The sequence below is a fragment of the Myxocyprinus asiaticus genome, chromosome 33, assembly GCF_019703515.2.
Source record: "Myxocyprinus asiaticus isolate MX2 ecotype Aquarium Trade chromosome 33, UBuf_Myxa_2, whole genome shotgun sequence".
Classification (NCBI taxonomy): Eukaryota; Metazoa; Chordata; class Actinopteri; order Cypriniformes; family Catostomidae; genus Myxocyprinus; species Myxocyprinus asiaticus.
The window spans coordinates 42559922-42574271 of record NC_059376.1 but is presented as its reverse complement, the minus strand read 5'-3'; the positions used below and the strand labels follow the sequence as shown (position 1 = coordinate 42574271).

At 40.8% G+C, this 14350-nt stretch overlaps 1 protein-coding gene across 2 annotated transcripts; it reads right to left on the bottom strand.

Annotated features, from left to right (window-relative positions):
- Nucleotides 1-2051: 2051 nt before the first annotated feature.
- Nucleotides 2052-9103, bottom strand: LOC127423871 (thyrotropin-releasing hormone receptor). 2 transcript variants are annotated; one of them, XM_051668538.1, is made up of 3 exons: nucleotides 9049-9103; nucleotides 6041-7204; nucleotides 2052-5949 (listed from the first exon to the last, which is right to left on the bottom strand). In XM_051668538.1, exons 2-3 carry the CDS (start codon nucleotides 6785-6787, stop codon nucleotides 5572-5574), a joined length of 1125 nt encoding a protein of 374 aa, XP_051524498.1. In that variant the 5' UTR covers nucleotides 6788-7204; nucleotides 9049-9103; the 3' UTR covers nucleotides 2052-5571. The 2 variants fall into 2 exon arrangements, with proteins under 2 accessions (XP_051524498.1, XP_051524497.1); XM_051668537.1 differs by lacking the exon at nucleotides 9049-9103 and having other exon boundaries at nucleotides 6041-8508.
- Nucleotides 9104-14350: the final 5247 nt, after the last annotated feature.

The following is a 14350-nucleotide window of genomic DNA, read 5'->3' as shown; positions in this document are numbered from 1 at the left end:
AAACTAATATATTTTAATGGAGATATGAGGATTGTTTGTCAATACAATAGAAGTGAATGGTGACCAAATTTTCAAGCACCAAAAAGGACATAAAGGCAGCATAAATGTTATCCATAAGACCAGTAGCGGTGTGTGACGAGGAGGAGGGTGGGGCCGGGCCGTGAGGACACACAGCCGGCCCTGGATCTGGCTAATCAGCTGGGAGGGGGATAAAGACAAGCCGGAGGTGCCAGTTCGAGAGAGACAGAGAGACGCACGCGGCCACGTTGCATGTGTGTCTATGTTTGTTTATGTTTGTTTTATGTTGAGTTTTATCATTAAATTTTACATTGACTGTTTAGCCGGTTCCTGCCTCCTCCTTGCCCATCCCTTACCCCATTACATTGTTGCTGAAACCCAGGAGGGAGGAGGGATGCACTGTCGCAGAGTTCTCCCTGGGGACAGGGGGGTCGCTGCCAGCCGCCGAGAGCCAGAGGAACCGCTGCCATCCGCCGAAGAAGGGGAGGAGCGGTTCCATCTGACAGAGGGCGGAGGAGAGTTTGAGGACCGGGTGACAGCGCGTCCGGGAGCCGGTGAGCAAGTTCTTCTCTCTCTCTATCTCTGCTGCTTCACCTCGCTCTTTCCCTCTCCCCTTTCCCACCCCTTGTCTCTCCCAGGGCTCCAAAAGGTGGGGAAGACCTGCCGGCAGGTATGGCCGGAAGGGCAACGCCCCCTCCTCCAGGAAGGGACTGGAGGGGATTGTGTCATGCCGGGGCTTTCCCCGGCCTGAGTCTGGCGAAGGAGGAGTGTGATGAGGAAGAGGGCGGGGCCGGGCCGTGAGGACACATGGCCGGCCCTGGATCGGGCTGATCAGCCAGGAGGGAGATAAAGACGAGCCGGAGGCACCAGTTCGAGAGAGAGACGCATGCGGCCATGTTGCATGTGTGTCTATGTTTGTTTATTTTTGTTTTATCATTAAACTTTACGTTGACTGTTTAGCCGATTCCTGCCTCCTCCTTGCCTATCCTTACCCCATTACACAGTGTTAACCACCCCGGGTGCAAAGCTGCACAAAACGCTCAAGGGGTGATGGGTGATCCGTTGTTTTAGGTACGTGTGCGGATATGCTTTTATCAGCACTCTCAGAGCGGTTCACATGCATTGTAAGGCTAAGTGCTGCAGGTGCATGCATTCGCGCTATTCCAAACTGACAATTGGTCCGCGAGGACCGCGACAAGAAGTCCCGGCAAGATGTCCCATTGGTTTTCAAATGGTTTAAAATCTGGCCGATGAGTCTTCAGGTGTTTGCACTGTCCCAATGAGAAAGAACCAAGCAATGAGTGACAACCAAAGAAATGCAGAAGAGCACAAGAGGAATGCATTGAGGAAGCAAATACTAAAAGTGTCATTACCCGTTGTCTCATGATTTGTTCAGCTGTTTTTCGTATTTCTTTCCAACTCTGAACTAATCAGTGCAATAGGCGCTTCTTCTGTGGTGTTTGTTCATTTGTTGTCATTAATAAACTCTCCTGTTTCCGTGTAAACAAGTTTGAGACTGAATTTGTCATCATCTCTTTAAGATGCGTTTTGAGCTGGTTAGTTGCTTGCTTGGGGCCTCAGAAATCATAACCCCACCCCTGCATAAGACTTCAGTGGTTTAATCAATGTGCTCTGAAGCGATCCAATCTATTTTTGGTGAGAAAAGACCAAAATATAATTTATTTTTTCACTATACATTGTGACATCATCAGTCTCCTTGGCGCTCATGATTTCAAGCTCAATTACACTTCCTAGCGCTCTGCGCATGCGTCATGCACTAGGAAGTGTAATTAACATAACACTTCGAGAGTTCTCGGTCATTTAGAGTCAGACAGCCAATGGTTCAGTGAGCCAGAGAGTCATCTGAACAGAGTCAGTTTGATTCGCCAGTCGGTTCGACTGATTCATTTAAAAAGAACCATCGAATCATTTGCAAATCGGACAGTATGTTGCGCTGCAAGTTTGTGTTTGCATACAGTAAGTGATTATAATACAACAGAAGGTTTTGTTCAACTTTGTCTTTATTGGAGGAACTGATTTATTTGCTCTAACTGAGGTTTGTAAGTGTACAGCAGGGTCCAAAAGTCTATACAAAGACTTCAATCATGTGTTGCAATGATTGACATATTTAGTTCAGGTAGGTGAAAGGTGAATTCTGGGTATCTAATAGTGACATCAAAGCATGAAAACATCTCAAATAGAGAGAAAAGAATAAAATAAGATACTGTAGCTGAAAAAAATATACTAAAATAACTAAAAAACAAAGAGGTTGTGTCAAACTAAAAATATCACATACAAAGATCCAGTTCAGAGAACAGTCGACATGTTTGATCAAACTGATGCATTTATACAGCGTGTGGAGCGTTTATGTCATAGAACATGATGGAACAATCAAACAGTTTAGAGCACATGCCTGATGAGCTATTTTTACCAGGGGAATGACAGAAATGAGAAAATTAAACAAGTAGAATGACTGATGAAAACAGAGAGAGAGAGAAAGGGTTTTTTCAACAGCTAAATGTATTGTCCGATCATTTACATGCATGGCTATTTGTTCATGCACTCAAAACTGTTCACAAATGGATGAAAGTTTATAAAGATTGTAGAGTTGTTCAATAACTTTTGAGCTTTCTAATCACATGCAGTAAACAAGGGGCCAACCATAGACATTATTTTTTGATGGGAATAAAAACAAGGCTGTTTTTATGACCCATTTAAATGTTTTATTCTCACATTTAGTTTAACATGGCATTACAGACATGTGAAACACATGAAGAGCTGAGTAACAGAACAATTTTTCACAACACAGTTAAATACTGGAGACAATTAAAGTGTTTTATATAGAATATACTCACTACTGAACACTAAAACCGCAGTGAAGTATTTGGAGATTTTTTTTTTTTTTTTACAGCAATAATACAAAACTGTTTAAAGGGATAGATTATAAAGTTGATAGTTTCCCAAAAATTACAATTCTGTCATCATTTACTCACCCTCATGTCGTTTCGAAACTGTTTGACTCTTCTGTGGAACACAAAAGGAGAAGTTTATCAGAATGTCTGAGCTGTGAAAAAGGTGAAAAAGAAACTGTAACAGCATCATAAAAGTAGTTTCCAATGACTTGCACTGTATTTCAAGTCTTCTGAAGCTGTACAGTATCATTTGTGTGAAGAACAGAATGAAATTTAAGAAATATTCACTGAAAATCTTGCTTTACAGCTGTGGAAAAAGCAGCGTAGACATTTGGGGCTCTATTTTAGTGATGACTGTGCGCAACATGTTATCTAATTTTCGTAATAGCGTTAATTCTAAGAGCAAGTGGGCATGGGTGAGAGTGTTTGCGCTATGTGACGAGGAGGAGGGCGGGGCCGGGCTGTGACTATCAGGCTAATCAGCCGAGGAGAGGGATAAGTGCAGCGGAATGCAGCAGTTCAAGAGAGAGAGAGCCACATGCAGATGCCATGTGTGCGTTTATGTTTTTAGTTTTAATTCAAATATTACTTTGATTGTTCAGCCGGTTCCCGCCTCCTCCTTTCCCATGTCAACCATGTTACATTGGTGCAGAAGCCCGGGAAGGAGGAGGGATGCGCTGTCAGGGAGTCCTCGCCATTACCGGCCAATCTAGGAGCAGCCGCAGCCATCCGCCCAGGGATGGAGACATCACTGCTGCATCCCGCTGCACTTATTCCTCTCCTTGGCTGATTAGCCCGATTGGGGGCCGGGCATGCATAGTCACGGCCCGGCTCCACCCTGCTCCTTGTCACACGCTATCTGTGGGTGTATTGTATATCAATGAAGTGGTGCAAAGCGCAACTTGCTGTTTTCCTGAGAAATAGATCATTGCAAAAAGACGTTTGAGAAGCACGTGTTTTCAGCGCAAAGTCTAAACTCAGTTCCTACATTTGCCGTTTGGAGATTCCACCAGCAGGTGGAAATAAAGTCATGTCCAAACTCTGAAAATATAGTGGAACATCAAATTATGTCCCTGACAATCACTGTTGTAGTCAAATATTTATGAGATGTTAAACTATCTAGAGAGTATGGTTTATTTTTCAGTTATCATAATTATTATGTTTCCAATTGTATTTCTGATCTAATTTGTATTGGTATTTTTCCACCTGTTGTCTTAGAGTGATTTTTAAGTCACTGCAAAATGGGCCGGTGGAAAAAGTTGGAAAGAGTCAAATTTTTGGATTTTACAGGAGGTGGTTTTATGCCATTTTATTGTTCACTTTATTATTTTAATTATATTTTCATTTAGTTTGAAATGTATTTTGAATTTAGAAATATTTTATATGTTTAAATAAATGGATTTAATTTAAAGCAAAATCGACCGGTAGAAGTGAAGTGCATTCCGATACAGTCACTGTTAATACTAGCCATGATTCGTGCATCAGTAGATAAATTTGTATTAATAATACTTTCTATATAATACATTCTCTATAATTTAACGAAGCTTACATCCAAGTCCTGACGAGAACCACATTTTCCATGCATATAAAAGGAGCGTGTCACTATCATAGAAATATGCCTGACATTCAATCCATATTTCTATTCTTCTACTTCATTGCATACAATCCATTTACACTACCAAAATCTTATGAATGTTCTGTCATTGTTTATAATGCTGGTGCTTGAGGGAATGGACTATATAATAGGATGCAGACAGTGCAATAACTGGAGAAGAACCTCAGAGTTAAATTGTACTTGACTCAGCCTGTTAGTGCGTTGTGCGCACAATTTCGTTAAACCCACTTGCGCCTAGACTTTGCGCATGCTTGCATGAAAATACCGAAACTTCATGGCCATGCCCATTGACTTTGCGCATATAACGTATCGTATAGTACTGTGCTTAGTGCTCTTAAAATAGAGCCCTTGGTCTAACATCTCGTTTTGTGTTTCATGGAAGAAGAAAAAAATGTGAGGGTGAGTAAATGATGACAGAATGTCTATTTTTGGGTGAGCCATCCTTTTAAGCTGTAAAAGCTTTGTGACAATACAAATCCTTAAGCCCCAAGTATACTTTGGTCAGAGGCGTGGTGCAAATTTCAGTGCCTGAGCACTTAACGCGTGCGGGACGATTTTTCTAACCACACAAAGTCTGAAAGCACAGTATGCGCGTGTGCCTAGAATAATTTCCACTAATTAGTTGGTCCACAAAGTGGCAACACCCATAGTTGACCCGTTGCTGTCACAAAGAAGCGCTTATCGCCGCTAAACAACAACAGTGGGTGTGCACGTCAAGTCAGGAGATACCTGCATTTGTATAATTCAAGTCTGAAGGAATATAAAGACATCTATATGGGTCTAAACTCCTGAAGAGAAATAGTCCGGCATATCATAGCAGTCCAGTGTGCATGCATCACCCGCCTGTGTATGAGCGCACAGGAAAATTAAGTATACTTTGAAAGAACATTCGACTGTACGCAGACGCTAAGAGTTTGCATCAAACCCGAAGTATACTTTGGTCTTTATACCAAAAAATAAGGCTCACAGATCACATGATTAATTAACTTCAATCCATTCCTCATTGTTCTCTCTGATATGCTCAGATCAAGCAATGCTAAACATGCCTGTCTCCACTCTCTTCACACTAATGTGTTTCTGCTCAGTTCTATCCACTCTGTTTTCATCGGATACATCTTTAATGGTGCTGTAGTAGACCGGTCTGGTGCATCTGCCTGGTTGTCGCTGTTCTGAACTGCTTTGACAGTGACAGAGTCTTTTAAACGCAGCACGGAACTTCTGGGACATGGCATTGTAAATGACAGGGTTGATGGCACTGTTTGTGTAAATGCACATGCGACAGAACAGCAGGAACCAGGTGTTGAGATACGGCGGATCCATGAAGGAGTTCACCACCACTAGAGTCCGATAGGGCATCCAGAGAAGAGCGAACAAAACCACAACCACAGCCAACATCTGTGTCACCTACAGCAATACAGATAAAATATCATCGTTTGAAATTATATATAGGAATGGCCAACAGATATGACTTACTTGATGGGAAATTGTGGCAAACCTGTTTTCTGTTTCGTTGACAGGACACCTTCACCGAGTTCTGCTGCTCTGAGAGGTTTGTTGGCAACGGGTTTCTAAACAAGACTCTTGCGATCAGACCATACAGGACAGAAGCTACAACGAGAGGGACGACATAAAACAAAGCAAAGTCTAGGAAGTAGATAGGCATGTAGAGATTCCTGGACACCCGATAGCCGCACCTGACCACAACGCCATTGGCATAAACTGTCTCCTTCGTATCCACAAGGAAAAACCACATGAGACAGTACAGGGACGTGAAGATCCAAACACAAGCAATGATCTTCTTGGCCCGCGACACGGTGCAGATGAACTTGGCTTTGATGGAGTGGCAGATGGCGATATATCGCTCTACGGTGAAGGCCGTTATGGAACAAGATGACACATTTATGCCCAGGTACTGCAGGTAAGTGATGCACAGGCATCCAACGTAACCGTAGATCCACGAAGCAACAACTTCAGAGATGTTTGGTAACCCAGCTGCCAACAGCACGGTCAGATCGGCCACGGCAAGACTCACCAGGTAGCAGTTTGTGGCGGTCATCATGTGCTTGCTGCGGACCACCACCAGAACCACCATGACGTTCCCAGCGATTCCCACCCCACAGATGAGCAGGGTCAGGGATATGGTGACCACCTGGACCTCCAGCGAGCTCTTCGGCATCATGGTTAGTAGTTGACCATCGGTGGAGTTTCTGTCAGTGTTTATTAAGGGAGTGGTGTTGTCCATTGTGATGCTTAGAAGGATATTCCCGTTTCAGCTGTGTCCACAAAAAGCCTTGAGCAAGTTTGAGAAGAATGAAGTCACAATCAGAGGTAATGTGAGCAAGTGCACACATTTGAGAACTGAAAAAAAAAATGTCTTTACCTTCTTTCTGTCAAGCAGAAATAAGCGATCACTCACCAAGATGCTGGATGAACCTGAAGCTACAGCAGCAATGTGTAGCAACTTCCTCTCCAGAGAGCTGTAGGATCTGCTGAGCGAATCAGACCACTTTTCTCTTCTACTCTCTCTCTCTCTCTCTTTCTCTCTTTCTGTATGTCTCTCTCTCGCTCACTCTCTTCTCCTCTTTGATTCACTGCCATTGAATCCTTCTTCTGCTCTCAGATTTTTCCCTATTTCTTATTTTTTCTTTGTTGTCCAAGGCTTTGTGTATTAAGTATTGTATTAAAAGCATATTTAGAGGAATATTTCACTCAAAAATTATGTCATTATTTACACACCCTCATATTGTATTAAACAACATGCTATTACTTTTATCCACATGCTGTAATTTGTTCTGTGAAACACAAAAGGAGACTTTCTGTAGAATCTTTATGCTGCTCTTGTCCATACAACAACAGTTCACAGCGACAGTCTGTCACAAATGTAGTCCATATGACGAAATTCCAAGTGTTCTGAAGATGATTGCTTTGTATGACAAACAGACTCAAATTTAAGTCATTATTCACTATTAATCTTGCCCTCTGCTTTAGCTTTCGAATCAAATATGCATCTTTAGAGGTTTGACGCCAGTGACGTTTGGTCTCGAGATATGAGAGATGTTTGATGTAGTATATGATTTGAGAGCTTCAGTGAAGGGGATGATTTTCTGTGAATAACGAATGAAATTCCGGCCCATTCTTCAAACAAAGCTGTCATATGACTTAAGAAGACTTGGAATCAGGGACTAAAAAAGGGTTCAAGGAACGGAAACAAAAACCAAAAGCGAACCAAATTTTTGCAGAACGTAACCAAAAACGGGAACAAAGTGATTTTCAATTGTTCTGGAGTGAAAACGCTATTTTTAAATGCTGGTAACTGGTTATAACTGGTTCATTTTGTTCAGATAAAGTTTTCCTGAAACCAAAAGGCCAAAGGGTTTAATTTTTGGAACTACACCACTTCGTGTTGCCCAAACAAATGAAACATGTGCTTTGATCCTGAAGGAAACTGCTGCATCACACATTTCTTTGTCTAATCGCCCGTTGTGGATGAAGCATTCTGTGAATGAACATATTTTTAACAACTATGTATGCTTACTACATTTACTGTACATGCACGACTAATCCTGATACAAGGAAAACATTATTACAGGTCAAAAGAACATTTCTCAGTTGTTTCTTCACTGAATTATTGTTACATATGATGCATTAATACAGATTTGATGATGTTGGGTTTTGACTTAGAAGCAGATCTGTAAATAAAATTATACTTCACTCTTAATTAACTGCGTCTGATTTCTATGCTGATCAATCCACCACACAGGGAAAAAATTATAATTGCTTATTTTCGCTTATTTTAGTGAGGCAAGTGGCTTATTTTAGGCTTGTTTTTCCAGACCATGTTGCTTGTTTTTCTTGTGAGATCTGGCAACACTGCTACTGGTATTTTACCCACCCCTTAGCACGGAGTCCTGTCACTATAAAAAGAACGTTATTAACCGTTCTTTTTAGTTCGAACCGGTTACCGTTTGGAGAGGAGGCTGCGGAACTTCTGAACCGGAATGAAAAAAATACAGTTTTTGCTCTGAACGAAACGAAATGAAATACATTTCATTTTTAGTCCCTGCTTGGAATAAAGTGCGCAAGTTGCATGGACTATTTTTATGTTGACAGCTTGACAATTGTTGTCATTATGAACTGTTGTTGCATGGGAAAGAACTGTAGTTTCTTCAGAAATTCTCCTATTTTGTTCCATGACAGTAAGTTTTCATTTTTGGTTAAACTAACCCTTTGATATGTGTTTGGGATGCAGTCATCACCCTATAAGTGATGAAATGCCTTTAAACTATGAAAAATATGTGTCGATTTAACAACTAAATGCTACAATAAATAAATTGATTGTAAACAAATCAACAAAAGACACAATCAGGACAGACAGAAGTAATACAGACATGACTAGCATTGACCTTAGATCTGATTAGATGCAATATTTAACTTTAATGTGGATGAAAGCAAGGTTTGAAGGAAAGAATACAGTCCAAAGATTACTTTAAAGATTAGGCTTACATCTGATTTTCACAACTTGTGTTTTCTCATGGTCTTAAATGGCACTTATTCATCCAACCACCAGAGGGAGACATCTTATCTTATTTTAATGAAAGATTAAAGTATTATAAGCCTTGTATTGAACTGAAATGCATTTTGTTGTGGTGGCCCTTAACTTTTCTGGGTGTGTCCCATAACTTGTACACTGCACCCCCACTCCCAATAAGTAGGTGGGGCCAGAAGTGCTCCTAAAATATTAGCACTAGCATTAGATTAAACATAAATGATGTTTGTATGAACTGCTTTTGTTGTAACAGGCAGGAGAGTCTGTCTTCAAATGGATCAAACACTGGTTTGTGTGAATAAACTGGGATGGGGAAGCTTTTGTAATGGGATTTTAGGGGAATTCATGGACACAAACCTGTATAACAGGTTTCTCAGAACATTAGAGCGAGTCATACTGAAGACATTGAACTGCATTTCGATTGTGTGGTTTTATGTTTGTAGGTTCTGATTTGTGCTTAGTCACAATCTTTGTTGGACATGTGTGTTTTGAAACGTAGTGAAGGGGGACAGAAGGAGACTGAAAAGAATGACGGGCTACATGAAGGTGATCTGTGATGTTTCGTGTTCTGTTTGCATCACATGATGAGGGTTTCCGGTTTGACTGAAAAAGCAACAGCAGGGGCTTTCAGTGATATCAGAAAGTTTATTTCTAGTACTTTATCAGACTCTAGTGATCTTGTTGAAGACTCACACTGGTAGAAATCTCTCCAGAAGCTCACTAATGTCAGATAGACAACACAAAACAAACACAAAATAAATAACAGTGGAAGCCATACATCAGTGATCAGTTTTAGTCATCAAGGGCTGAAAGAGTGTACAATAGTTACTGTACTGCTTAGCTGGTGATCTTCCTCCTTAATACTCTTTAAGATGTCCTGTGATGTGTAACATCTGCAGCTTGTGCAGAATGTTCTGGAGAGTTCACATCATTAGTGACGTTACCTGTTTCTCTGGAGCAGAAATAAGACAAGCCCATCTCATTCACATATTTATAAAAACATTATTTGCAAGAAGTACTGGTTAAAACATTTGAGTTTAAGTTCATGACTTACTTTGTAACCATTGTTACTTACAGGCCACAGTATGAACCGGTTTGGAAAGTTCTGTCTTCTATTTCCACAAACCTGTTGCAAGGTATTTGAAAACAAGAGTGTTGGGGATGTAATGGTCTGTCCTCTAAAACTTACCTCGATATCTCCATCCATCTGACCAATGATGGATTAATCACAGACGAAATACCAGCCTGACTTAACATATAGTTCAAGTGTAACACTACAATAACACAGTAAACACATGGACGGTACTAGGACGCAGTCTTTGGGGCGGTTGAACTGTCCTATCGCATTTGAAAGGGTCTTTAAACAACCTAAGTGTTTACATCAGCCCACTCTGAAGGGCTTCTAAATGACTGTATTACAGCAGGGTATGGCTACTTTCCAGAAATTCAATTGTAAAACAATCTTATTATTGTCTTCAAACTGAGGCAACCATACCAATCGCTGGTACAACGAGAAACTCACCGGATGACTCATTCTCCTCACCCAGAGAAGGACTCCATTCCCTACGGCAGTGGGCATGTGAGGTGGGGCAGTGGTAGCTCAGCGGTTAAGGCTCTGGGTTACTGATCAGAAGGTCAGGGGTTCAAGCCCCAGCACCACCAAGATGCCACTGTTGGGCCCTTGAGCAAGGCCCTTGACCCTATCTGCTCCAGGGGCGCCGTATCATGGCTGACCCTGCACTCTGACCCCAGCCTAGCTGGGATATGTGAAAAAGAAGAATTTCACTGTATATGTGCAAAATGTATAATGTGTGATAAATAAAGATAATTATAATTATAATTATAATTAAAGGTGACAACCTCCTCTTCTGATGTACTCCCTGACCTACACAGAGGCCCCACGCATCGCGAGGATGCCAGACTTCAAAACGCTGAAATGACTGCGTGACTGCGCGTGACGGCGTTCATCGAGACGACCGTTCCGATTCTGATGCGCTTGTCGGCGTTCATCTAGACGACCCTTCCGATTCTGATGCGCTTGTCGGCGTTCATCTAGACGACCGTTCCGATTCTGATGCGCTTGTCGGCGTTCATCGAGACGACCGTTCCGATTCTGATGCGCTTGTCGGCGTTCATCTAGACGACCGTTCCGATTCTGATGCGCTTGTCGGCGTTCATCGAGACGACCCTTCCGATTCTGATGCGCTTGTCGGCGTTCATCTAGACGACCGTTCCGATTCTGATGCGCTTGTCGGCGTTCATCGAGACAACCATTTAAATAAAAACACTCACTAAACAGAACGTCATATTATATTTTTATTTCGGAATTTTTTAAATGTAAGTAAAGAAAATCGATGTTACGTCAAACGCGATGGCTTGACACAAGGATGGAGCCATTGAATTATTTCAGCGTTTTGAAGTCTGGCATCCTCGCGATGCGTGGGGCCTCTGTGTAGGTCAGGGAGTACATCAGAAGAGGAGGTTGTCACCTCACATGCCCACTGCCGTAGGGAATGGAGTCCTTCTCCGGGTGAGGAGAATGAGTCATCCGGTGAGTTTCTCGTTGCACCGGCGATTGGTATGGTTGCGAATCATATCTCTTGCTGCCTGAATAAACTTGTAAATACCTGAACCAATGTGGTACACAGCTGAAACAAGTAGTCTGCCGCTGAACCCAATTTTGTACAACTGAACACAGTCGTCGACACCTACACCAAAACTGTATACAGCTGTGATAAGCGAGCATACGCCTTCCACACGAGCAAACCACTGCCATATCTTTGGAAAATACAAGGCTGGTGGCTTTACGGGGTCGTCAGGAATATTAACCGCAGTGAATTCAGGTGATTCACCAAGCATTTTTACGATTTTTTAAGCTTACAAAAAAGATAACTAAAGAACGGTTGATCCTGCTCCAGGCTTCCTTCTGTCCCTCGAAGTCAGTCCAAAATGAGAGCAAGCACAAAATGCGGGTCTATATATAAGCCATATAAATGGGGTGTGTCTTAACAGATGACAGATTTTCATTGGCAAGTCAAGTCTTCAGTGAAGTCAGGAGATATGATGCGTCATAAATAAATATGTACAGAAGAGGAATTCCAGCTTAATAACATTCATTTAAAGACTTTCAAGTTGGTTCAATATAATGCCTGACATTCTTAATTCATTTGAATCAAAAGATTAAAAATGGAGATATACGATCATTGTTTTCTAGGTGTGATTCCTTACAATGGAAGCTATTGGAAAACCAAAGAAAGTTCTTTATGAGTGAGGCCCTGCTGTACAAAATGAAATTATTACACGTGTCACTTACTCACCTAATGAGGTTCATCCTGCTACACAAATAAAACAGTAAACCCATAAATTCACTGTCACTTCTCAAAACTGTAAAACCATTGCCATACATACTATGTGAAGTATGAACTGTCACATCATAACAAAACAACATGCTCCCAAAGGTTTCTGTGAAACTGTAACTTCAAATTTAACCATCAAAAGCCTCTTTTGCTTATCTTTTGATGTGGGCAATCATAAATTTGTACTGAAAGCAAAACTTAATGTGGGAGAATACAAAGAATCCCTAAAGGAGGTCCGATCAATTTTCTTCTTAATTTCCCTGTCATAAACAAAGTTAATCAATTGGATAAAACATGAATGTGTTTTCTCATCAACTAACAATAGCAAAAATGTCCTTTTATCCCTCTGCCATTTTCCCCCATTCTATCTGTTCATTTTGGAATGTGTAATATTGTATGTTTGATAAAGATTCTATGACATGAAAGTTTGAGTACAGGGAGTGGAGGGTAAAGTTTTGTATTTGTGCACCCTTTCTATTGTTGATGACTCAAGGAAACTCACCTGATCAGTGGAATGTTATTCAATATTTTTCCATGACGCAGAACAGTATATTTCATACTGTTTTTATTATTTCCTCTGCCTTTTAGTATTATCTTCCCATTACCTGCAGTATTTTTTCTTTAATGATTTAAATGAAACTTTTATTTTGAGAAATCCAAAAAAAAAAAAAAAAAAAAAGAAAATGATAGTGTATAATATAAACATCAGTTACAGATTTACCTGGTTGGTTGTCAGTCAGACAGCACCTTCTATATACCATATATATATATATATATATATAAACACAGTGCATCCGGAAAGTATTCACAGCGCTTCACTTTTTCCACATTTTGTTATGTTACAGCCTTATTCCAAAATGGATTAAATTCATTATTTTCCTCAAAATTCTACAAACAATACCCCATAATGACACCGTGAAAGAAGTTTGTTTGAAATCTTTGCAAATGTATTAAAAATAAATAAATAAATAAAAATCACAGCCTTTGCTCAATACTTTGTTGAAGCACCTTTGGCACCAATTACAGCCTCAAGTCTTTTTGAGTATGATGCTACAAGCTTGGCACACCTATTTTTGGGCAGTTCCTCCCATTCTTCTTTGCAGGACCTCTCAAGCTCCATCAGGTTGGATGGGGAGTGTCAGTGCACAGCCATTTTCAGATCTCTCCAGAGATGTTCAATCGGGTTCAAGTCTGGGCTCTGGCTGGGCCACTCAAGGACATTCACCGAGTCCTGTCACTATAAAAAGAACGTTATTAACCGTTCTTTTTAGTTCTAACCGGTTACCGTTTGGAGAGGAGGCTGCGGAACTTCTGAACCGGAATGAAAAAAAATAGAGTTTTTGCTCTGAACGAAACGAAATGAAATACATTTCATTTTTAGTCCCTGCTTGGAATAAAGTGCGCAAGTTGCATGGACTATTTTTATGTTGACAGCTTGACAATTGTTGTCATTATGAACTGTTGTTGCATGGGAAAGAACTGTAGTTTCTTCAGAAATTCTCCTATTTTGTTCCATGACAGTAAGTTTTCATTTTTGGTTAAACTAACCCTTTGATATGTGTTTGGGATGCAGTCATCACCCTACAAGTGATGAAATGCCTTTAAACTATGAAAAATATGTGTCGATTTAACAACTAAATGCTACAATAAATAAATTGATTGTAAACAAATCAACAAAAGACACAATCAGGACAGACAGAAGTAATACAGACATGACTAGCATTGACCTTTGATCTGATTAGATGCAATATTTAACTTTAATGTGGATGAAAGCAAGGTTTGAAGGAAAGAATACAGTCCAAAGATTACTTTAAAGATTAGGCTTACATCTGATTTTCACAACTTGTGTTTTCTCATGGTCTTAAATGGCACTTATTCATCCAACCACCAGAGGGAGACAGCT